General features: G+C 38.7%; 1 protein-coding gene across 1 annotated transcript in view; it reads right to left on the bottom strand.

Annotated features, from left to right (window-relative positions):
- The window catches only part of LOC126094573 (RING finger protein 121), a 96,027-nt gene that overhangs the window by 50,805 nt on the left and 19,403 nt on the right, over positions 1-25,819 (bottom strand). Inside the window, exons 3-5 of the mRNA XM_049909039.1 lie at positions 25,306-25,447; positions 21,778-21,932; positions 5,008-5,236 (exon numbers count right to left, since the gene is read on the bottom strand). Coding sequence (XP_049764996.1) covers positions 5,008-5,236; positions 21,778-21,932; positions 25,306-25,447 — 526 coding nt within the window. The remainder of the gene's footprint in view (positions 1-5,007; positions 5,237-21,777; positions 21,933-25,305; positions 25,448-25,819) is intronic.

The following is a 25,819-nucleotide window of genomic DNA, read 5'->3' as shown; positions in this document are numbered from 1 at the left end:
TCCTCACCTCAAAACCCCAGGATTTCTACAGTTTCTGAATCAAAAAAGCTATTCCAGCATTGGCAGACTGTTGTAAATCATGAGGGATAATACTTTATTGATGACTGAAGTCTCTGTTAGGTGTGTCTGTCGTGTTTATTAAACTTGTGGAAAAATGCTAAGAACTTGGCCGCCAACCTAATACTTCATTAGAGATAACTGGATCACCAGTAGAGGGTTTGAGGTTACTATTAATATCGTCTGGCAGGTCATTAATATATAACATGCACATCAAGGGTCCCAACACACTTCCCTGGAACATGCCTAAAGCTACCTCTACTTCTGTTGATTCCTGGTCATTCCAAGGAAAGTTCAATCCAGTTAGAAATTTTGTTTGATACTCCTTATTATCATGCTGAGTGAAATGCTTTCTGAAAGTTGAAAAATTCAGCATCAACCTGTGTGCCTTGCTCCATGGCTTTCAGGTTGTCACATGAGAAAAGTGAGTCGGGCACTGCATGACTGATGTTTTCAGATTCCATGTTGGTTGACATGGACAACGGCAAACTGTTTGAGATACCACATTATATTTGAGTGCATATGTTCTAGGATTCTACAACTGATGGACATCAATGAACTGGGCAGTAGTTTTGTTGATCACTGCTGCTGCCCATCTTGTAGACAGGTGTGACCTGTGCTTCCTTCCAACACCTGGACACAATTTTTGGTTTGAAAAATCTACAGCATATTATGGTTAAAATGACAGCTAACTTGGCAGCAAAGACTGAGTTTATCTTAAAATATCTGGAGTGCTATTCTGAACTGGTTCTGTTGCTACTATTTCTTAGCATTAAAAAAGTCCTAATTACTTTTATAATTTTTATTTTATGATTTCATGCTGTTATGTTACTATTTCATGCTTTTGGCATAATAACAGAAAATTATTTTGAGAAAAGAAGATATATCACCTTAGTCTCACTAGATTTAGGAAAGCAATTTGACAATATGACAGCATCTGAAGAGACAAATTATGGGACTGTCTGGTACAATTGCATATACCAGAATATCTTATTTCCATAGTAAAAATGTTGTACAACCTATCCCATAGCTGCTTCCAGATAGGAGAATGTTATGCTGTCAGCTTTATGAGTAAAGAAGAGCAACAAGCCAGTGCATTGCCACTGGTTCTATTTGTTGTTGGATAAAGTAATGAAGAGACTGAAAGATAAAGCTTATAAGGAAATCGATACTTTATCTTTTCATATTGGAACAGAAATTAAACATGGGGACCCACAAATTGACAAAATTTGCTCTAAAAATCAGCCATACTGAGATAGTTGCAATGCCAATTGGCAGACAAGGATTACACGTGACTATTGATCTGGATGGAGAAAAGCTAGAAAATACTGACCACTTTCAGAACCTTTGTAGTATCTTAACTTGAGACACAAAGTCTTTCACGGAAATCACCAATAAAATTCATACAGGAGCTAACTTTTACCACTAAGTTCAGGACAACCAAATTCCCTTCCGAGTCAAGCGAACCAATTATCAGTCTGTTATTGCAACCAATTACTATATATGCCTTGAAACCTTCACTTTAACAGAAGAGGACTATCATAGACTCTAGGTTGCAGAAATTAAGTTCTGGAGGTCAATGCCCCCCTCCCCTCTTATAAAAATAAAATCAGAAATGAAAAGATCTGCAAATAAACACTTATGCCATGTGAAGGCATAGGAATATCAAGGTTGAAATAGTTTTGACATGTAAAGAGGTTGAAACACAAAGATAGTGAGAAAATGGCCAGACAAGGATCCTGATGGCATGAGACTAAAGAGGCCAGACCTGGAAATGGTGGATCACTCTAGAGAAACAAGGGACCAGGAGATGGTGGGTCACTCACCTGAAACAGGGTCTTGAAGAATGATGAGTGGAATGGCATCAAGTCGACAGAGAAGATTTGTACTTGGACAGACAAAGATGGAAATCCAAATACATTGCTACCATACCTGGGCAACTGGAGATGGTCAAAAGACGATGACAATATTTCATATGTATGGTTTATACAAAATAATGGACGTATCATTCATAAAATACATTCAAATGAAGGAAGGGTATGTACGTACGTACGTAATAGTTGCTAAAACTGACACCATTAGGGCAAAAATGATAATGTAACATAAGAGAAAAAAAATCAAATTTCAAGTTTCCAGAAACAATCATGTAGTAGAGAAGCAATCCAGAAGTAAAATGGCATCAAGTAGTCCTCTGGGCTTCATAGAGGAGCTGAGTCACTTCCCCTCACCAATTTCAATTATTTCTCTGTATCTTGTTTCTAGCAAACATTTACCAATTGTCTGCCTAACAAATGATGAAATGACTTCTGTTAAATATGTAAGTAACTATTCTGAGATATTTCTATTTATTCATCATCTTTCTTTTACTATCCCAAACAGAATGGAGGAATGACTGTGTCTGCTGGGTAGTTCTTGTCCAATGGATGCTGTTGGGGTTAAACTCCTGCGATATAGCAATGAAAAGCAACACTATGAGAATAATTACTGATAGAGCCGAAGTGAAATAATTAACAGAAAGAAACAGCCTCCTATCTGGAGACTGCAACTTGCTGCGTGGACTCAATTATTCATCTTATAGTAACAGCACTGTTTCCTTTTCAATAGTGACTCCAAAAAGTGATCTAATGAAAACTATTATATTAAGAATCAATTTTAAATATATTGTCTACATTTTTGCATACATTTTAAAATCCAGACTATATACTACTGACAGCTCATACAAAGCAGTTAGATGAGTCTACTTTCAAAATGACTGAAATTGTTTTAACTACAGTAGAATGTCGTTTATCCCAACTAATTGGGTGACATGCGTGGTTTCTTCAGATAATGGAACTGTATACTTTTATTTACCAATAAAAACTACATACTCGTATATTTATAACAATATGAATCTCTCTTATTATTACAAAGGCGTGTACAGTAGGAATTTATTTAGTACAGCCTAGTAAACAAAAATCATGTAATACATATGCATTTTCATGTTCAGTACCTATGCACAAAACTAACCCAAAAAAATCATTAGTTTTGGTCTGTCTAAGCACACCTACCCACTCATGAGCAGCATGTTAAGCAAGCACTTTTTTTTCAGGACAAATATCTGGTACTGGTCACTTTCATCTTGGGATTCAAACCAACACAGGGCAGTATCTAAACACGTAAATGCTTCAGAAGCAGCCAATATACTTTTATCATCATTTTCGGGACCACTACTTGATGAGATGCTGGCAGCATCATATTTATTAGTGCCGAAATTTAGAATTTTGCTTTCCTGGATGATTTGGTACAGCTATCCTGGATGAATTGGTACACCGGACCTTCATCATTGGCACTCATCCATTCTTCAACATGAAAGAAAGAACAATACATTTATGTTCAGGTATTTTATATCGCAAGTTTACTTTATGTGGCAATTTAGTTCTTTTAGCACCCTTAGCATTGTGGACGTATCAAACTGTTTGCCATTTTCAATTAGACTTTGAGAACTTTTCATCATACCAAAAATTTTATTTCAAACTTCTTCAAATTCTGTTCCTTTACACTATCCAATGCTGCTCCGATCATGTAGGATGTACCTTTCCAATCAATACTTTTGTTTTCTTAAGAGACTCTTCTCTCTCCTCTTCTCTTTCTAACAATAACTCATCTAATAATTCTTTTCTGCAATACCATTTGAAAATCTCAACAATACCATGATCCATGGGCTGTAATAAGGAGGTTACATTAGGTGGAAGAAATGTCACTTTCATGAACTCGTAGTTTTCGTTTCAGATATTACATTCTGGATGAGTTTGTGTGTTGTCAAAGAGCAGTAACATTTTTTCTATTTCGCCATTCTTTAACTGATGAGCTTTTACAGAGGGTATAAAAACTAAACTATTCTGTGAAAATCATACTATCTATACAGATGCTCTTTTGTGAGGTATAAACGACAGACATCACAACATAGAAAATGTTTGAAACAACATGGTTTCTTACTTTTATCAATGATGAGCCTAGGCAATCAGTGGCTACCAGTATCCTCGGTAAAAGCTAAAGCAGTAATATGACCCTTGCTTATTTTAGGACAAGCTGCTAATTCACACTGTGAAGCAAGGGTTTTTCTTGACAAAGCTTTACAATTGAGCCCAGTTTCATCAGCATTGTAAACATTTCTGAGAGCAAAATCCTCTTTCCTCAATACGTCCCTTAGTTTTATCTTGAGAGGAGAAAAAAAAAAACGCTCCTGAGGAATCAGTACTCAATTTATGTCTTTGTATTTGAAGCTCGCAAATGCCACATCTTAACTTACAGCTTTTTAACCAGCCTGTGCTTGCTTTAAAATCTAATGGCCCTCCATGAATTTCATTAAACCAAATTGCCTTTTCACATAGAATGAGACCCGAGATAGGTACACCTTGCAATCTTTATTGCGCAAACAGCTTGTAAACAGCACCATTTAGATCCGCATTTGTGATGAACTTCATAGTTTTATGACTTGTCAATCTATCAGTAGTATGAAGCTCAGATATAAAATTGGTGATGCTTGGCTCTTGTCTTTTTATACCTGTAATTGCTGACTCACCAAACTTGACCTCATTATATTACACTGTTACAGATTAGTTTTCCTCTGACCTTTTATTAATCTAGTATTAATCTCTCACAGAAAGAACAATACGTTTATGTTTAGGTATTTTATATTGTAAGTTTACTCTACATGGCAAAGCTGACACAAGTGATCGTAACAGAGTGTAAAAGGTTGCTATTACCTGGTTTTCGACCATGGTGCGAGAGGGTGGGCAGGTGGGTGCAAGATGGTAGCAGTGGAGAGGGAGAGAGTGGGACACGCAAGTGGGAAGTGAGCAACAGTTCAGTTAAGCTATCATTCAGCTGAGTCAAGTTTGGATAATCGACATTCTACTGTACGTGGAAGCATGTACGTGTACTAAAACAATGAGCATTATAGTCGCTTACCCCAATATGTGATGCCATTTTGTCAGCACATATTTCGGCAATATCTCTTCCCAAGACTCCATAATAGAGGCCATAAAAGACAAAAATTAATCCTACATCCATCCACACATGAGGTTTAACTTCAAAAACCATATTCAGGCCAAAGAAAGTTGCCATCATAATGGCATATCCTATTATTCCGAGAGCATAGCTAAGTTTGTATAGAAAGTAAAACCATTTGTACACCAACCTGTAAAGAACCAAAACAGTAATTTTTAGGAACAGTGGAACACACTCAAAATACAGAATACAAAACATAATTTCTGAATACAAAGCTGCAGGGACTTCAGCTAAAGCGACTGATGTAGAGAAATCTGATGCCTTAGATGATTGGTACCAAACTGAAAACATTCAAACACATTCAGATCAGGAGTTCATGTGAAAATTTCAAGCAATTTTCTATACACACAGATAAGCTCTATTACTGTCCAATACATACACCCGGATAAGAAATGTAATTGTTGTTTGTCTGTGCATGCCGTTATAGCTCCGCAACCCTCGCAGTTTCATGGTGTTATATGGTATGGTAGCTCTCCAACCCCCTTCTATAAAGAAGGTTTTAGTTTTGAATTGCGGGGGTTGGGTTTGAAGGTAGGATGTCACAAGAGAGCATTGCACCAATATACATCTTATGAGAAGTCGATGAAGCAGCTGAGAATCGAGTACTGAAGTGGCTATGACTATGTTCCTGAATGTTCTATGATATTCCAGAAAGAATGTTCTACAATCTTCCAGAATGTTGGATAATGTTGTAGGATGTTCCAGAATGTTAAAGAAACTTCCAAAAGGTTCAATGTTCTAAAATTTTCCACAATATTCTAGAATATTCTCGAATGGTCCATTATAATGTTGTGGTGGGGATACGTTCAGCTCACAAGGGTACATACAAGCAAACTGCGAGACACATGCTTCAGAATACTTTTGGAAATCAGAGTGGATCAAGGAAAAGTGAAACTTTTTAAAGAACTTAAATTGCTGTGAACAGTGTATTAAGTAGAATTTTAGTGTGTTAAATAATAGTAATATTTAGCAGGAAGCTGAGACACAAAAGGGGGCAAGATCTTGCTAGTGGTGAACTGTAAAGAAGAAACATAAAAAGATCACAGAAATGAAACAGAAGCAGAATGCGAAGCACATTTAACTTCAAAACAGAGGAGAATGAATATACCGAGAAAAACTCGACAGATGGACAATGAGACCAAATAAGAGAAGATGAACAAGTGAGACATTCAACAAGCTGACAGAAACAGCTGACGAAACAAGATTACAAAATGAAGTAAGCGGAGTTACAATGAGAAGTTCATGAAAGAAAACAATAGAAAGTGCCTGAACAAAACAAAAATGTAGAAGAAGTGCAAAGCAAAAGAACAAAGATTACAGTTGGGCATGTAAAGAATTCCATTATACAAAATTGTTAAGGCTTTCGTGGCCACTTGTTGACAAACTGCCTATTGGCTTCTGTCTCGGGTTCTTCAGCCGACGTTCATCTAACGATTTTTCTGACGTTTCGCCAGCACGAGTGGCTGGCATTGTCAAAGCTTCACCCTCCATTGGCGGTTCACCACTGGCAATGGAGGGTGAAGCTTTGACAATGCCAGCCACTCGTGCTGGCGAAACGTCAGAAAAATCGTTAGATGAACGTCGGCTGAAGAACCCGAGACAGAAGCCAATAGGCAGTTTGTCAATTCCATTATAATACCACTAAAGAGCACAACAAACACAAACATATTGTCATTGACAAAATGAATTAAGTGCATCACTTCTGACTTCTGCAAAGACAAAACTTCAGCAAAGTTCTTGAGTGATCTGGAATGCTCTCTCTCTCTCTCTCTCTCTCTCAAAAAAAAAAAAAATTTCAGCTACTAACTAATAAAGGAGCAGCATAATTTTGTTGCCAGATTTTCACTATTTTAACAATGATATTTTACACAATAAATAATAATAAAATGGTATTATTGTCTTTTGGCTATAAAAAGTCAGTTTGTTGCAACAAATATTAAAAACTATACTGAATAATAAAATTGTTACATTACCATGCTTATTTTGACATCAACATAAATTATTACCTTAGAAGACAATAGCAACAACAACAACAACAACAACAACAACAGCAGCAGCAGCAACCACATTCAGTTACTGTGGTAAGTAATATTTTCACTTAGAAATGGGAGCACAGTTCAAGTTTCAAAATATTACTAGTTTGAAACACATCCCTCCCTCCATCATTAAGAGACTTCTTTGCATTACTCTTATTTACATCTTCTGTGCATCCCTGTAAAATACTGAAAACCTTCTATGTCTCTTTTCCTCTGCTTGTATTGTTAGTTTCTACTTTAAATTTCTTGCCGTTTTTTTCCTTCTTCAGTTATTGTTTTCTTGCTTCTCAAGTAAAATTTCATATGAATTTCATTCCTGGATGCAGCTTTTTCTTCACTAATGTCCCTTTCTTTTTTTCATATTCTATAAACAGCCTTGGATATTAACTATTTATTAAGACATTGGTGAAAGAAGAAATGTAACCAGAAATTAATGGAAATCTGTGATAATAAACATGGAACTAGGGCAAAGCCATAGAAACTGTAGTATCTATGTATGTCTTCTTCACTAATGTCCCTTTCCTTTTTTCATATTCTATAAACAGCCTTGGATATTAACTATTTATTAAGACATTGGTGAAAGAAGAAATGTAACCAGCAATTAATGGAAATCTGTGATAATAAACATGGAACTAGGGCAAAGCCATAGAAACTGTAGTATCTACGTATGTCTTCTTCAGAACACTACCAAAGGTTGCAAAATGTGACTCTACTAAAACTGGAGGAAGAGCCCTTAATTAAATCTTAGTGAGGAATAACGGAACCAACCAAGGTAGACGACAAATGTCCAATTCAGACATTCACATGATACCCATGAATTTTATGAAGAGCTAATATGTATGGGCTGCTCAGAAGCCCTCAACATAGACAGTGTGCTGCTAAATGACAATATCAACCAGATACTCAGACTCTGCCAGCACATGATCTGCATGTGAATGATTTTCACAGAGTCCTAAATCACACCACTAATACTGGATGTAATAAGTTTGAGTTCTTTTAATAGTCTCCTTGTATTCCATATTTTTGGTTTCATTCCTTTCTTCATAAGTGAGGCTTTCCCTGTATCTCAACCTGTCACTTCACACATTTTGCCACTGGATTTTGGCTTCCCAGTTCAATGACCACTAATGTCAAAATTATTCTTTGTACTCTCCACAGTAGCTGTAATTCAGAACAAATGTTATGGTATCCTGTTCTCTGCAACATCACAGATTTACTGTTAGAGTTTTACTGCTATTCACGTTGTCCTGACCATGCCAGTACATATATTCAGTCACAGCCAGACTGACAGCTTGTGCCTTCCGCACTGTGCAGACACTTATGGTAGTTTCCACAATCAGAAAGGAAGACTCTTCAACCTTCTCTGGCCTTGATGATTATCATCTTTCTTAGGCAGTAAAAGCATTGTTCCTCTTTCTCTGTATCCCTACACAGGGAAACTTACATGTGGAGCTATATTAATTCTGAATAGTTTTATGATGTGTCACTCCTCCCCGCCACCCTTTCTGCAACTGAATTTGGGATTCACTATGACAGAGTTTCAAAGAAAGCTTATAATAAAAACAAATGCACAAATTTTGTCGGTTTCAACTACAAACAGGTTTCTCACCTGACAACATAACAAATACAAGGGTTGGAACTTAAATAGTGGCAACCGATACAAAAGAGTTACATGTTTGCACCCGTTACTGTCCTTCAAAGATGCCACCAACGTTGTGTTGAACCCGTTGTCAGTGATGTGGAAGGCATAGTATACCGTTAGAAGAGCCTGTACTGTTGATGGTGCAAATGGAGCAGTCTACTGCCTGTCAAATCTCTGGAACAGTTTCGAAGCGAATGCCACGAAGTGGTTCCTTCATTAATGGAATCAAATCAAAGTCACAAGGACTTAAATACAGGGAATATGGTGGATGGTACAGTACTTCCCAGTCCCATCGATCGCACAGAGCAGCCACAGCTTGTGCTGTATGCGTCCACATATTGTCGTGCAAAATGATGGATTGGTTGTGCAGAAAGTGTCACCGCTTCTTTTGCAAAACTGGTCACATGTGATGCTCCTAAAACGAACAGTAATGCTGTGCACTGACTGTCTGCCGTGGAGGAGCGTAATGTGTTAGGATAACACCATCACAGTTGTACACGGGAATCACCATAACTTTTTCACCATATTGGGGATCTGACACATTTTCGACTTTTGCAGCGACCTATAACGATGATTGGATTGGCGTTTCAGTTTTGGCCTGTAAGATGTGGCTCATGTCTCATCCAGTGTTACGATATCGCATAAGAAAGCCTATCCTTCACGCTCATAGTGCTCAAAGTGTGTCTGAGCAGTGTCGTAATGCATCTATTTCTGCATTTCTGTCAAGTCATGCGGAACCCATCGTGATGCAATTTTCTACATGCTCACACATCCTTCAGGATGTGAAGTACAGTCGTATGCGCTAATCTGGTTTCATGGGCGAGCTCACAAATCGTATGGCGTCGATCACTGTCCACTAATGCAGCGACAGCACGCACTACTTCTTCAGAGGCACTAGAATGACCTGCCTGATGCATGTCTGGCACGATTTTTGACCTTCGTTGAAGGCTTTTACCCAACGTGCCAATGTTCTGTGCAGCAATCCTGATTCCCTGTATGCCCTTGATGACACTGTTGTACTGTATGACCTCTGGCACATTCAATCTTGATCCAACTCCGTTGTTCCTGTTTCAAAAACATAGTGACATCGTTACGTTAGACCGCTCGCTCACAAGTGACTGTGTTTCCCTTGCTTGTGTGCACGTTGGTGACGTGGGACAGGGAGTACATTTGCTCATAGGTAAGGTAGGTACGTTAACAATGTGTGCTATCAGCAACAATAGTAGATCCCATTGCATAGTGTCTCCACAGCATTGCTGCCACTACGTAAGTTACAACCTACTTATATTCACTTGTGCACTAAACATGGGAGTTATCTTAATGTAACAAATGAATTACAGAAGAGCTGTACACATCAGATGTGGAGGGCGGGAAATAAATAAAAAACAGATTTTCGCAAAATGGTGAAAATTAGTTTACTCTCATACAAAATAGAGAGGAATGACAAGAATTCAACAGTTCCCTAGCCAAATTAAATTTATTACAACAAAGTTCAATTTCCTCCTGTCTAATGGCAGGATTCTCTTGATCTAGGTGATAACTGCTCCTCCTCTGCCTGCTCCTCAAATCTAGGGAAATTTGGAAAAAGTTGTCTTTCCATAATTTTTGTCACTGTTTATGAGGAAAGACCTTACCTCTAGTTATTAATTCGAATGAAAAATGTTGTATATAATGTACTGTTTTCTAGTCACTATATTATTTATATTATGTAAAATCTGTTTTTTTATTTTGTTTTAACACACTACATTGCTTTACCGAAATTTTCTGACACTAGCACTGACTTATCAAATGAGTTTTTTTTCCTTATTAAGAGTGTTTCTACAGTAGATGGATTTTTAAAGCTTGCTTCCTGCACACTGTAATCTCCAGTCTTTTCTATTATTTTTTAAAGTTGCTGTCAAGAAAGCAAAGGATAAAGAGATCAGAGGAAAATTGAAATGCAATCCAAAGGGTGTCACAAAACTTTAGGAACAGTTTCCAGCTTCATCAAAGTCAATGTACATGCCCCAAACTATTTCTTTATTTTCAAACATTTCAATGATTCTGGTATCTGTCATAAATCAATCATATTGATATCCGTCTATAATCATTATTACTAACAGGCATTACAAACTACCAAACCAATATTCTAGTACTTAATAAATAAAAGAGCAGCCAAAGCATTATTTTCATATGTAATTTATAAGAAATTATTACCTAGAGTCCATTGACAACACCAGAATAGTCTCAGCGTGAAAGAAAAATCTGGTAACGTGTCATGCTAGATATTTGAATGTAACGCTTGTATGTGCTGTGGAAAAGAGCGACAGGTAAAACCAAAACATTAAAATGTGATACCATACAAATATTACCACAACAGTGAGACACTGTAAAAAACATAAAATGAAGCTACAAGGCTATAATTGATAAAATGTTATAAATATGTACATAAAAGTGCACAGACAAAAAAATATATACTGAAATAAAATTATTCTGTGTGTGTGTGTGTGTGTGTGTGTGTGTGTGTGTGTGTGTGTGTAAATAATATTAGTTGTAATAGTACACACAAAAAAGTAAATGTTTATGGTAATATTTATAATGTGCACTTTCATTGTTTTAGTTTTCCCCTATATTGTAACAGAAAATGGACACACTATACACACATCCTATTATGCTAAAGAAAATCAAAAACTGTTAAATATTCCTGAAAATAAATCCAGTCATTAAAAAGTAAAATTCATTTCTGTTGCATGTGGTTGATGAAATATCAAATTACATTGAATAGATAGGCAACATTCACAAGATTCTGTTCTCTCTTACAGCAAACATCCAGCATACGAAAATTAAGATGCTTGAAGAGATGAGAAGCAAATTTACATTAAAGTGGCTCTGATGAAAGACATGAACTGGATGCAGGATTCATTGTATACAGCCTGCTTAAACAACTAATGATTGGGTTTAGTTACAAAAGTCCAAGACTCTTGATACCAAGGATTAACAAGGGATTTTTAATTACAGTGTAATTAATGCTTATATTCCAACAAAGCAGCAGGGGAGAAAGAAAAAGATCTTTTCTATGAACTTCTCCAAAGAATGTACAACGGTTGTTGAAGTCATATCTAATAATGGAAAATACAGGATGGAAAACTGGCAATATTATGAAAAGGACAGTTGTTGCTCACTATATAGCAGAGATGCTGAGTCGCAGATGGGCACAACAAAAAGAATGTCAGACAAAGCGGCCATCAGAATTATACCCCCCCCCCCCCCCCCACACACAAATAACTAGCACAAAAAATGGTTCAAAAATCTCTGAGCACTATGGGACTTAACATTGGAGGTCATCAGTCCCCTAGAACTACTTAAACCTAACTAACCTAAGGACATTATACACATCCATGCCTGAGGCAGGATTCGAACCTGCGACCGTAGCGGTCGCGCGGTTCCGGACTGAAGCGCCTAGAACCGCTCGGCCACAACGGCCGGGAAATAACTAGCACACACATGTCCACAATCTGGCTGCCACGGCCAGACAGTGAGCAGCACCACATGATGGGAGAAGCAAACTGAGTGGTGGTGGTAATGAGAAGGCTAGGGTGGGGAAGCAAAGGGATAGCAGGTTGGGGGGGGGGGGGGGGGAGAAAGTGCTGCTGCTTGCAGAAGCTTACGAGGACAAGGCGGGGAGAGGGTAGGGCAAATGGTGCAACCAGGAAGTTAGACGGAAGGTAGATGGGGAGATGGCAGGCGAAAAGAAGAAAAGTAAAAAGACTGTGGACTGAGGGAACAGAGGGCTGCATAGTGCTGGAATCAGAATAGGTAATGGGTAGAAAAGTTTTTCTGAACTGCGCATATGGGAACTCTCCCTACAATATACCCTATGTTCCCGTAACCATACTGCCTCAGCCTTCATTAGTCATTGTCCTTTGCTCACCTACCCCTCCTCTGTTCCCATTCCAGAACTATGCAGCCCTCTATTCCATCAATGCACCCACAGTGTTTATTCTCTCCTCCTCTGATGCCCCTTTCCCATATGTTCTCCATCTAACCTCCTGACTGCACCAGCTGCCCTAACCTCTCCCCATCTCATCCCTGTATGCTCCCACAAGCAGAACTTTACCTACCCCACTACTACCCTACTCTTTTCCACTCCCCAACTCAGCCTCATCCTCACTCCCCCCCAGTCTGCTTCTCCCAACATGCGCTGTTACTCGCTGTGTGTGTGTGTGTGTGTGTGTGTGTGTGTGTGTGTGTGTGTGTGTCTGTGCAAATGGCTCTGAGCACTATGGGACTTAACTGCTGAGGTCATCAGTCTGTGTGTGTGTGTGTGTGTGTGTGTGTGTGTGTGTGTGCACACACGCGCACGTGCGCGCGAGTGCCCACACACACACACACACACACACACACACACACACACACGCCTGTGTGCGCACATGCGTGTGCTGTCTAATTCTGATGAAGGCCTGTTTGGTCGAAAGCTTTGTTTGACAGTCTTTTTGTTGTGCCTATCTGCAGCTCAACATCTCCGCTACATGACGAGTAGCAACTACCCTTTTCATGGTATTGAAGTTTTAGCTAAATAACAGCTGGAGACCTCAATGCCAAAGTGGGGAGAGAATATCATCATCAAACAACTCGACCACAAAGCAAACACACAACCAGGAATGATAACAACACTGGATTAGTCTTACTTGCAGCTTCTCTTAATATAGTTATTGGATCCACACAGTTCTTACACAAAAACATCCACAAGGGGACATGGAATTCCCTCAATGGCAATATAGTGAACCAGAGAGACTATATCCAAATGAGATTTTCACTCTGCCAGGAAGTTTCAGAGAGACTATATATTGGTAGATTCTAGACATAAATCAGAGCACCTTGATATGAGAAGCCTCAGAGATCACAATACACGCTTAGGTCACTATCTGGTTTGGGCCAGAGTTCGGTCAAGGACAGCACGTTTCTCACATGGAATTAGTATAAACTATCAAAAACACAACACAGAGACCCTAGAGGCACCTGACATTAAATGGTAATACAAAGAAATACATAAGCAGAAGAAGGAACAGATGGGTGCTGCAGCACTGAATAAAAGTGGAAAATTATTAAGATGGCAACTGAAAAAATGATGCATTGGGAACTGAGAATAGGCACAGAAGAAACAAATGATTTGATGCTGAATGTAAGGCAGCAACCAAGTAAAAGAATAAGGTGAACAACAGGATGTTACAAAGAAACTGCACTGAAAGAATATGGCAAGATTACAAAGGGAAAACGAAAAATGAAAAAATAATTCATAAAAAAACAGAATGGTTAAAAATGAATTTTTCAAACAAATGGGATTACTACAGAATCAGAATGAAGTAAAAAATTCTTTAGAGAAGTAAATCCTTCAGAGAAGTAAATGACGAGTGGAGGCCATTTAGCTTTATATGTAACCTAAATCATGGACGAAAGTGATATCATCATAAGAAACGAGAAAGGAATCTGCAAACAATGCTGCATTGACTTTCACAACTTACTCAAGACACACACAAGGTGTTCCTATGGATGAATAGGTACAAGTACATGAAGAGAAGTCTGTCCCTCCAACAGCTGGAGAAGTAAGAACTGCCCTGAAACAACTAAAGAACAACAAGACAATAGAATTACAAAAAAAAGGTTTGTCAGAAAAATAGCTTCTCTTAAAAATAATAAGGCTGATCTGGGAAGAGAAGAAAATGCTACAACAGTGATAGACATGAATTATGTCCACACACTAACAAGAAAGGGGATCAAATGGAGTGTGCAAATTATCAAGGGGTAACACTCTCAAACTTCTAGTATAAGAAGGGCTCTAACCTCCTAATTGACCTCTTCCTCCCAATCCCCCAGAGAGAAACAGGTCCATACCAAGAGAATACATACCAGGCCAGTAAAAAACTGAATTTCGGATTAGCACACACCACCTGCTCGTTGACTTTAAAACTGCATATGGCAGTGTCAATAGAAAGACATTATATGCTGTCCTGAGAGAAACTAGAATGTCTGAGAAGCTACTGAGGATGACAGTAAACAGTGAGAGAAGCAGAGAGGTTTAGAGGAGTATTGTTAAAACTAATGGATATTCACAATTGTGTATATCAAGGGGACATGCTGGCATATCTTCTTTTTAATGTGCCTCTGGAACATGTGATAAAGAGAAGCTTATATGCTTACCAGGGTCATACTTCCACAAATCGGTGCAAATATTAGTCTACACCGATGATACAGACACAGTTGCGAGATCTCTTAACTCAATGGAAGAGTTGTTCATTGTGTTAGAACAGACTGCAGAGGACATGGGATAAACAAGCACTGAGTCTAAGACTAAATAAATTGTTTATGGGAGGGCACACTTGAGAAACATGCTGAAGTCAGTAACTGTGTTCGGTTGTGAATTTGGGGAGTTCGAGGAGTTTAAATACCCGAGATCAATCATGATCTACGACTATGATTCTTTGTGCAAAATTAAATGATGGTTAACACAATACACAAATAGATATCAATCAAAAAAATAATAAAGACAGCAAGATTGAGTTGGGTGGGCATTTGGCACTGCTGAGTGATACAGAGGTGCCAAACTAACTTTAAATTTCAGATGGCAAAGTAAGGGTTGCTGACCTAAAACAGGATGGCTAGATGTTGTCGAAGACAGCAGAAAACACAAACAATGGGATACAGGGATTGGAAAGCACTAGCACAGAACAGACATTTCTTGTGGAAATTAACTGAGAGATGAAAGTCCATAATGGACTGTAGAGCCACAGAAGAAGAAGCAAACAAAGTAGTTTATGGACATCAAAAAGAAAGGTTGAGGAAACAGTAAGCAATGCAGAACGGTTACATAAATTATCATCATTCCATCTTTCAACTCTCTGAAATTACAAAAATATCCAGTAATCTCCTTCTCTAGCTTTTCAATCATAAGATCAAACTGTATTAATGTGCAAAACTTCAGGATAAAAGTAACACAGCTCAATGAAATTTGGACAATACACAGAAAGAATTGCTATTATATATTACAGAAGGTAACTGAAAGAAATATGTGATGACATGAACACAAATGACACATTCATTCTAAGACAATTATGATGATCCCCTGGAGATATGAAAGGAAGAACATGGTTCTTAGTATGGTGTGCGATAACCACGGACAGCAATGCGGGCTCTGCAATGTGCTACCATGCAGGTCTTTGGATTGGTAAGGAGTTCTCGTGGTAGGGCATTCCATTCCTCCACCAGTGTAGCTGACAACTGCTGGACGCTCAATGGTGCATGTGGATGTGCTACATACCACACATGCTCAATGGAATTTAAGTTGGGAGAATGGGCAAGCCAATCCATTCACCAAATAACTTCTCATTCCAGAAGCTCCTCCACATGCACTGTTCAATGCAGTTGCACAATGAAATCCATAAAAAAGAAATCGGGACCAAATGCACCTCTGAAGATGCACATGGGGGAGGAGTACAGTGTGACAGTAAAATTGACCGGTGAATGCACCATCTCCAGAGATATGGAGATCAGTACGCCTATGCAACATAGCACCTCCCAACACCGTAACACCTGGACCACTAAAACAAGTCTCTTTGATAATGTTCCTGAATGCATTAAGTGTTCCTACATCTTGTCATATGATGGTATATCCAGAACCACTACTCAGACTGAATCTGCTCTCATCAGAAAAGAACATGAAATGCCAATCCTCACTGGTCCATTCCCTATATTCTTGGCACCATTGCAAATGGTGCCACTGATTTGTGTGTAGCAACATCACACAATGTGCTGGTCATCGGGCAAAGAGACGATCCCCACTCAGTCGCTGTGCAATTTTTGGAGGATGAGAGTGCAGTCCTGTTGAATATGGTTGCAACTGCACCCACTATTTGATATTCGCCCCTTCTTGCCTGTTGCACAAAGTAGCAATTATCTGCTGCTATAGCAGACCATGGTCGACCATCTCTCCAGTGGGCAGTAGTGCCTATGGTTCGGATCGCTCTCCTTACATGTGAAAAAAGGCTGTGAGCAATATCAAACTCCTGGGAGACACTTGTCAGTTCCGTCCTGCTTCCAGTTTCCCGAAGGTTCTTCCCCATGTCAAGTCACCCATATGTCTCCGGGTCACATTGTAATGAAGAACACCACCACAGTGAACAGCAACTGGTTTCTAATTTACACATACCAACTTTTCCCATTACTTTAACTGCCTCGCATTGTGGGGCAAGCCTCATTTGGATTTATAGTCATGATGACCACACACCATGTGACTTCCAACTTTTCTGTGCATAAGTGAGAGGCCTTCCCGCACTTGCATCAATTTCCACCAATAGTTAAGTACGTTAGGTAACTTTATCTACCTTGTCCTTAAGTCCTGCAGAGCACTGTATTTCTGTAACACATATTCGTATCTGCTGCACAGTCCAACATTTTACAAGTGGTGTTGGTGTTGTCTACTATGGGAATAACCACTACTGCAAAGCATGAAACATATCCCAACATTAGTCATAAATTTTTTTAGGGTAATTTATGAAATGAGTAGTGATGTTATCATCAACTTCTTCTTTATCGTGAAGTTTATTGTTGTCTTATGAGAAGATGCAGCTGTGATACTGCTATATCAAGCAATATTTAATGTATTTCTCATCACTTCAGGGTCTAAATATTCTGACATATTCTTTGCCTATTACGCTCAATTCTTAGGCTCATCTGTATTTTCTTTCTCTGATTGGTTCCTATACGTCCACGTATATCCAGAAAAGGATATCGGGAAACACTAAATATTAACACCTGAATCAGTTTACTAGTCATCACAAAATAATATATATATATTCTTCTCGCACACAGTGACTGAGTGCCATGGTAATCAAAGGGGCTGGAGATTGTTCCCATGGTAAGAAATCAAACTTATTACAGTTGAAAATGAAGCACAAACAACAGCACAATGCGGTGTGCAGTATGGCTGTTTGAACATGGTACTCCACAATGAGGTCATTGATGATAATATGATTAAAATATTTAAAATTGTATTCTACCAAATACAATCCTGAAACTTAAATGTGAGTCACCCAATTTCACACTCCATCCCCTAGCCCCCCAAACATACACTAGTAAAATGATGGTACACTAACGAGACTTTTGCTTGCTGATCACTGGGATAAACAAGAATGAGACAGCCATTCTGGAAACATTAAATCTTAACAACAATAATGTACAAGGTCAGGCAGAAAAAAAGAAACATATTTGTCTCAATGTCATCTAAAAACGAAGGCAGATCAGTTGATTGCTCTTCTCTTGCCATGATATCAAACATGGTGTTAAAATATGGAGTATAAAAATCTGTACACCACAGATGCCAAACATTGGTGGGTCCTTTTGTCAAAAGAGGAATTCATGCATTACAGGGCAGAGCTCTATTCAACAGGCATGATTTATTCGCTGATGCACTACCCTCTGATGCAAAAATGAGGTGAATGGACACAGAGAAACAATGGATTGTGCCACTCCTTGGCTGCTACACTGACAGTCTCATTTCCACGAATTACTGAACACTTGGCATGCAGCAGAATGACACTTCCTTCCTCTACCTCTGTAGGCAGAGAAGAGTGTGTTGCAAAGTTTGGTCTTATGTGCTGAACATGTGCTGTTGATAGACTGAAAATGCTTAAAACTTAACGCTGAGGGACATTACACTTTCACTTGAATCTTTTGAAAAGAGTATCACTGATCTTATATTTAAAAAGCATCTAGAAAGGAAGGACTGTATGAAGCTGATTAAAGTTCTTGTTTTAAGTTCTCTTGAAAATATTGAGTATACAAGTAATGCCATTGTCTTTCTTCAGGTTGGAAAGGAGGGGAAGGAATCATATAAGATGATGTCTTTGTAGGAAAGAGTGATTTATTCCTATCACAAGAAATACAGTGGCTAGCACAGAATATGAAAGAAAGTGATGCAAGGTATGATCCATGCTCTAGACCAGTGGTACTCAACCCTTTTTACCTACCACCCACTTTTGTATCTCTGTTGGTTCCACAGTGTGATCTATAAAGTAGGAAAGTGACCTCACTTTATAAAGCAGAGCTGCAGCAAGTTAAAGCATATACGAAGGGCATTTGAAAAGTCCGTGCAAAAATAAAAACTACTTAAGTGTTTGGGGTAAACCTTTTTTATTTTTTGACATAGTCTCCTTTTAGACTGTCCAACACTGTTCTAATTTGTTGATCCCTTCTGAATAATAGGAATTGTCCAAGTCTGCAAAACAGCTATTAGTTGCTGCAATCGCCACCTCATTTAAATAAAATCTTTATCCCACCAGCCATTTCTTCAAACTGGGGAACAAATAGTGGTCCAAGGGAGCTAAGTCTGGAGAATAGGGGGGGGGATGTGAAACGAGTTGGAATCCTATTTCCATTAATTTTGTGACCACAACTGCTGAGGTGTGTGCTGAACTTGGCTCTGAGCACTATGGGACTTAACATCTGAGGTCATCAGTCCCTTAGAACTTAGAACTACTTAAACCTAACTAACCTAAGGACATCACACACATCCATGCCCGAGGCAGGATTCGAACCTGCAACCGTAGCGGTGGCATGGTTCCAGACTGAAGTGCCTAGAACTGCTCGGCCACACCGGCCGGCCATGCTGAACTGCTGAGGTGTGTGCTGGTGCATTGTCGTGATGGAAAAAGACTTTTTTGCAGTCCAATCCCCAGCGTTTTTCTTGCAGCTCTGTTTTCAAACGGTCCAATAACGATGAATAATATGCACCTGTAATACTCTTTTCCAGATAGTCAATGAGTATTATACCTTGCAAACCCCAAAAGACAGTCACCATAACCTTTCCGGCCAAAGGAATGGTCTTCGCCTTTTTTGGTGCAGATTCTCCCTTGGTAACCCATTGTTTAGATTGTTATTTGGTCTCAGGAGTATAGTAATGTATCCATGTTTCATCCACAGTGACAAAATGACAGGTAAAGTCCTGTGGATTCTTCCTGAACAGCTGCAAACAATCCTTGCAACACTTCACATGATCACGTTTTTGGTCAAGCGTGAGCAATCGCGGAACCCATCTTGCGGATAACTTTCTCATGTCCAAATGATTATGCAAAATATTATGTACCCATACATTTGAGATAACCACAGCACCAGAAATCTCATGCACCTTAACTTTTCTGTCATCCATCACCATATCATGGATTTTATCAATGATTTCTGGAGACATAACCTTCACAGAGCATCCAGAACATTCAGCATCACTTGTGCCCATATGGCCACTACGAAAATTTTGAAACCACTTATAAACTGTTCTAACCGAAGGTTTAGGGTCACCATAATGTTTATCAAGCTTCTCTTTAGTCTCCTGAGGCGTTTTACCTTTCATAAAGTAATGTTTAATCACCACACAAATTTTTTTTCGTCCATTTTTTGACAATCACTCTACTTCCTGGATTCATGTGAATGCCAAACACAAAGAAATAGATCAATATGGCTGAAACTTGGTACGGTTCTTTCCAAAGATGCTACTAACTAAACATAACCTCAATACATGCCAGTGGTGCCATCTCGCGGACTTTTCAAATGCCCCTCGTAATAATAAGTAATTACTAAATATTTTATGCCAATTTTTTTATGAAAACCTAATGAAAATATCTTTAACCCCCAACTGCCTACCACCCTCCATGAAAACTGGAATGCCCACTAATGGGTGGCAGGGAACAGGTTCACTAATACTGCTCTAGATGGAAAGGGAGACCTAGAAGAAGGTGGATTGATGGTGTAATAGAAGATCTCACCAACATAGGAGGATAGGGGTGGAAAAGAGTTGCAAAATAATTGTTAAGAGTGGAAGAAAGTATATGAAGCAACCAAGGCTCAACAAGGGCTGTAGTACTACAGAAGAATAATAATACTGATTTATTGCTACCACAAGAAGAGTAATATTGTCAAGAGTTGAGCAGACCTCAAAATATGTCACAGAGTTATCATCAGAGGTCAAGACTGACTTGGGATCTGCTTGTTTGATACTTCTCAACATCTCTACATGTTTTATTGGTACACACCGATAGCAAGATACCAGTATGTTGGAAATTACATGAGCCAAGTGTTCTGCCTGCCAACAGGTGATGGAGGTGTTCTCATGTGGGAGATGTTTACATGGTATAAAATATGGGATCCTATTGTCCAATCAAGTGCACCTCTTAATTTATCTTCAGGTAAACCATATGTCGTATCAGACAAGCACCATATAACTTTTCTCGAATCTGTGGTTTGAGGAATATTCCACGAACATGAGGGTGCTGATGTGGCCCCTACATAAAAAAACCTAAATCCTAATGCTCATCATGGATGTCACTGAGTGAGATGTGCACACCTAGGAGCCAACTCTAGTAAGTATTCATAAGTTCTGGGTGGCAGATGAGCATTCAGCAATCAGGGCAGCTCCCCTATCTATATCAGTATACTGCTAATAAAATGAGAAATGGGGTAAATATGTTTTAGTGATTTCTTTAGAGAACTAAGGATAACTATATTTAGTTCTCAGTGGTAAATAGTGGACTGCTCTTCCATTCATACTCGACCATATATCCAACAAATCTTAATGACTGACACAAACTGCAATCTGGGCACTATACGAAAATAATCCAGCTTGAGTATCTGTAGACAACTTAGCATCATACAATGAAAGGCTTTTTTAAGACACTGAAGGCAATACTTTTCATTATGAGTTTCTGAATTTTTCTGCAGCAACTGTTGTTCCAAAGAGAGCAAATACACATAGATCATCAACTGTCTTCAATGAATCCATTTAACTAAGTACGACTCCAAAAACACACTTTCAGTATAAACTATTAGAATATTATATACTATCCCCCCCCCCCACACACGCACACACACCACTTTCTTTTCATTATACATTATGTGTAATGAACATGATTAACTGTTGCACTTGCTATTTGTTTACACATGCTAACAACCACTAAATTGATCAATTCTCACCTTGGGGTTGTTCCCAGTATTGGTTTTTGCATAGCTTTTCGAACAATAAATCCTGTTATACAGGAAAAAAGTAGCCAAAAGAAAATGAAGCGCCACCATCGATTTTGTAGTGACATGACCTGTGGAATTATCCACAATGCCAGCAAAGTAATAAACTGAAAACAAGAATTTAGTTGTTAATTTGTATCAGTTATAGCACTGTAGGGTTACATACATACAGAAAGAGCAACAATATTTTTGTTTCAGTAAAGGGCCAAAAGATTACAAAGATTACATTTGAGAACACTAGCTTTACAGTAGCAAATAAATAGAGAATGGGTAAAATCCACATTGTGGTATAAAGTTATTAGTGGCAGGAAACTTGAGACAATTACAGAGAGACGGAATAATTGAAATTAACATCCATCATATTATACACATCTGTCCAGTTAGTTTCCTGTCAGGCTGCCCCGAAACTTTCGGTTGTTAGTACATCAATTACTCAAACTGTTTTCCATGATACTACTTCCCTGTAACCAGGTAACTTAATTAGTAACGACAGTTGTGCACCATGGTCAGTGAGGCCACCCACTACTGGATAAACATTTATATCACTTGACTAACTGTTCACCGACAAATAGTTTGTCTATCAGTGTACTGCTTTCCTGTGTAATTCTGGTGGGAAAAATCAACAACAGAACTCACATTACAAGTGTTACAGAGCGTTTCCAAACAGTTACTTTTATGTGAATCTTTCAGAAAATTAGTATTAAAGTTTCCAAAGAGTATCATTTGCTTTCTTTTGTTTGGTAGGTAGCATAACAACAACTCAATTGTTTTTAGAATATTTGAAAAATATAACAATTATAAATGACTTTCCAGTATTAGTAATCCACAAGCACTTGCTTCCCACTGTTGACCCCAGCAGAAAATATTGGCTGGGAATAGGAGAGAAAAATGGATAGGTGCTGGAATATCACTTTGTAAGGGGGGGGGGGGGTGCACAGACAGTAATGATGAGAATATTTAACATGTTAGAGCTCTACAAGAAGTAGCCAAAGACATGGTAGTGAATGCAATGAGCTGTTCCTTATGTGTGGTAACGAGTGATGAAGGGAGCATATCTTTGTGGCTGGTCACCAGCTCGGCATTCTCATTAGTCTCAGTCAGCTTTGGAGGAACGCTTCTTAGCTACCCAATATCCTACATCAGTTGTCTGATTCGAGATCGCTAATTATATTTTCATGCTCTGAACCCAGGGCTGACACTCTATACTCATTCCTTTGCAACTTTAACAACTTCTCTTCTTCACCTATTCGTTATCAGTTCAACAGACTCCCTTCTTGGGTGTTGACCTCCAGCCTGCTGATGGCTCCGTGAAAATTTCCAGCCATGTAGTGCACACTGTGTATGAACAGTCCAATAACTGCCAACCCTTCCACACTAAAATGCCCCTCCCATACAGTCTACCATTCATGGAAAGTGTATCTGCTGTGACAAACAATCCCTTGTCCTGTACACTGAAGGTTTTACAAAGGCCTTCACAGCCAAGGATTAAACTCCAAGCCTAGGATGCAAAGAGATCTCTTATGCCATATCCACATATGCCCTTAATTCTTAAACCACCCACACTAACCAGCTGCAAATGAGGTATCCACTTGTTACTCAATATCCCTCCTCTGTCAGAACTTTAACTGTTTTCCTTCGAGCCCTAAAATTAGGATAATTCTTCCCACGCATCACAATGGTATTAGGCTACATATCCACACTGTGGAACATTCTTGGTTTCAGCTTTGCACTATACTTCCTCCCAACCCCCTTGCCACATGGGTCATCTCCTTGGGAAAGATCCATCTGTCAGTTCTGTCACTAGCTTATCCTACCCTGTCAGAGCCAGGGCCATCTGCTGCAATCATGTCACATGCCCACTCTACAGTAACTTCTGTATAATTTATGTGTGTACGGTTGTCAACTAATTGTCCACTTGTATGCAAGCCACTTACCAAAATGTGTTCAAGGGCAAAGCTGAACACACAGTAGTAGAACATAATGCTGAGCAGAACATGTTTCACAACAACAGCTTCATAAATGGGGCCGTCTAGGTGCCCTCTCCCCTTCTGTAAGTTATACAGACTGTAATTGTCTCCACAACATATCCTTTGATCCTATATTCCTCCTAGCATCAGTCTTCACTATTCCCTGCTCCACATCTATTGCTCCTTTAAAACAACAAACACAGTTTTCTCTCCATGGCCACTCTGGCACTCTGATCTCCTTTCCTCCCAATGCTCTCTTTCAGAACACTGTTTCCTGAACATGCAATTTCATCAACTTTACAGTTTTCCACATGCAACTTCTGCTTCCTGAACCACATAGGCTCACTGTTACCACATTCCTATTCATTCCTTTTCTGCCTCTGTTATTCCTCTTATTCACTGCACCTGACACAGCCCCTCATCCCAGTCAGGCTGCAGTGCTTGGCAGTGTAACTGAGTTTGTATGTTTCTGATAGTTATCTCTGAGTCCGAAAGCTTAGAAAAACTTTGTGTCTTGTTTATTTGCCTGTGAACACTCAATGCATCAAAGATACAGTAAGTGGCTAACTTTATTCCCTCCATTATTGTAATTTTCCAGTACCTCTTTCTGTACTACAATGACTACATTTTCATTGAACACTTTTTTTCTCAACTTTGTTTCTAGTGGCCTGACTTTAAAATCTCCCTTGCAGGCTCCTTCAAGTTCACACTGATGTGATCCCCCCCCCCTGCTGTTCCATCTCCTCCAAACCTCAAAAACTTTCCATTTCTACAGTAAATAGATCAGCAAAGGTCACTGTTTGTCCCAATCAGTTTGCAATCAACTGTTGTTTGTTTCTCTGATTCCGTATGCTTTTTGGTTTCCATCCCACTTGTTTATTAATGAACTACCCATGTTTTGGCAGGGAATAGACCGAGTAATTATTACAAGAAGACATAATTATAGTGTGGATTAGGGAAATATATGCTAGACTAGCGGTAAGAGGCAGTTTAAATTATGCACATGTATTACAGCAGCAAAGGAAGAGGGTCAGAATGTACAAACTGGAAGACACCCTTAGGTGAGCATCCACTCCAAAACATCAGTTTTGCGATGAACTTGCCAATCATGTATCTGACCAGTTTTCACAAAAACTGAGCAAACATTGTCCACCACCAAACTTAAGGATAAATTGAAATATATTTCAAACTCCATGAATCAGAACTTAGAGGAAAGCATTATCAAAGATTAAACACTGTAATGATAGTACATTGAGCTCAGGTGAACAATTAATTAAGTGGCCACATTTGAACACAAAATGTATTTTTAAAATTTAGGAACAAGTCTTCATGCCCCCATCTCCATCTCCTAAAAAGATCAATATATTATTAGTTCTCAGTATGGATTCTTACAAAGAAATAAAATCTATGAGATGCAAGGAATCAATACACACGACTTACAGAATTTTTTTCTTTTTTTTCCTTTAGTTTTTTAATGTTAGCTGAATGAAGAATGTAACAGTAAGAAAAGTACCTGATAGGAACGAAAATGACGTTTCTTCCACTCAACCAATGCTACTTGGGCTACAACTAGTGTTACAGCCAGTATAAGGATCATTTCAGCATGCATGGCTTCATGGCCTTTATGCTGCTGATGCATCCGCAAGTGCTCCAACCTAAAACATCAGAAGTCTCAGTATGCTTTTTAAATTAGAAGCAGAGAAACCATCAAATGAAGTTTTTTATCAGTATCACTCAATTTACTAACACAAACTTGTTAGTCATATTTTTTATCTTACACGAGAAAGCTGTCTCTGGCAAGTGAAGCTTTAAAGTTTACTTCCACCAATACTTTCAAGTACATTGACACTGCCTTAATATAAACCATACTGGTCATTTCCGACAAGAACTTTGCTAAAAACAGAACAGAAGTACTCTTTTTCCTTCAACAACAATTAATCCCACATATCTGAATCTTTAGGAAAGCAATGCCACACAAGAGAGAAAGAGAGAGAAAGACAGAGAGAACTGAAAGGTTATTTGCAAAA

Source organism: Schistocerca cancellata, chromosome 8 (genome assembly GCF_023864275.1).
Source record: "Schistocerca cancellata isolate TAMUIC-IGC-003103 chromosome 8, iqSchCanc2.1, whole genome shotgun sequence".
Taxonomy (NCBI): Eukaryota; Metazoa; Arthropoda; class Insecta; order Orthoptera; family Acrididae; genus Schistocerca; species Schistocerca cancellata.
This window is presented reverse-complemented; position numbering and strand designations above follow the sequence as displayed.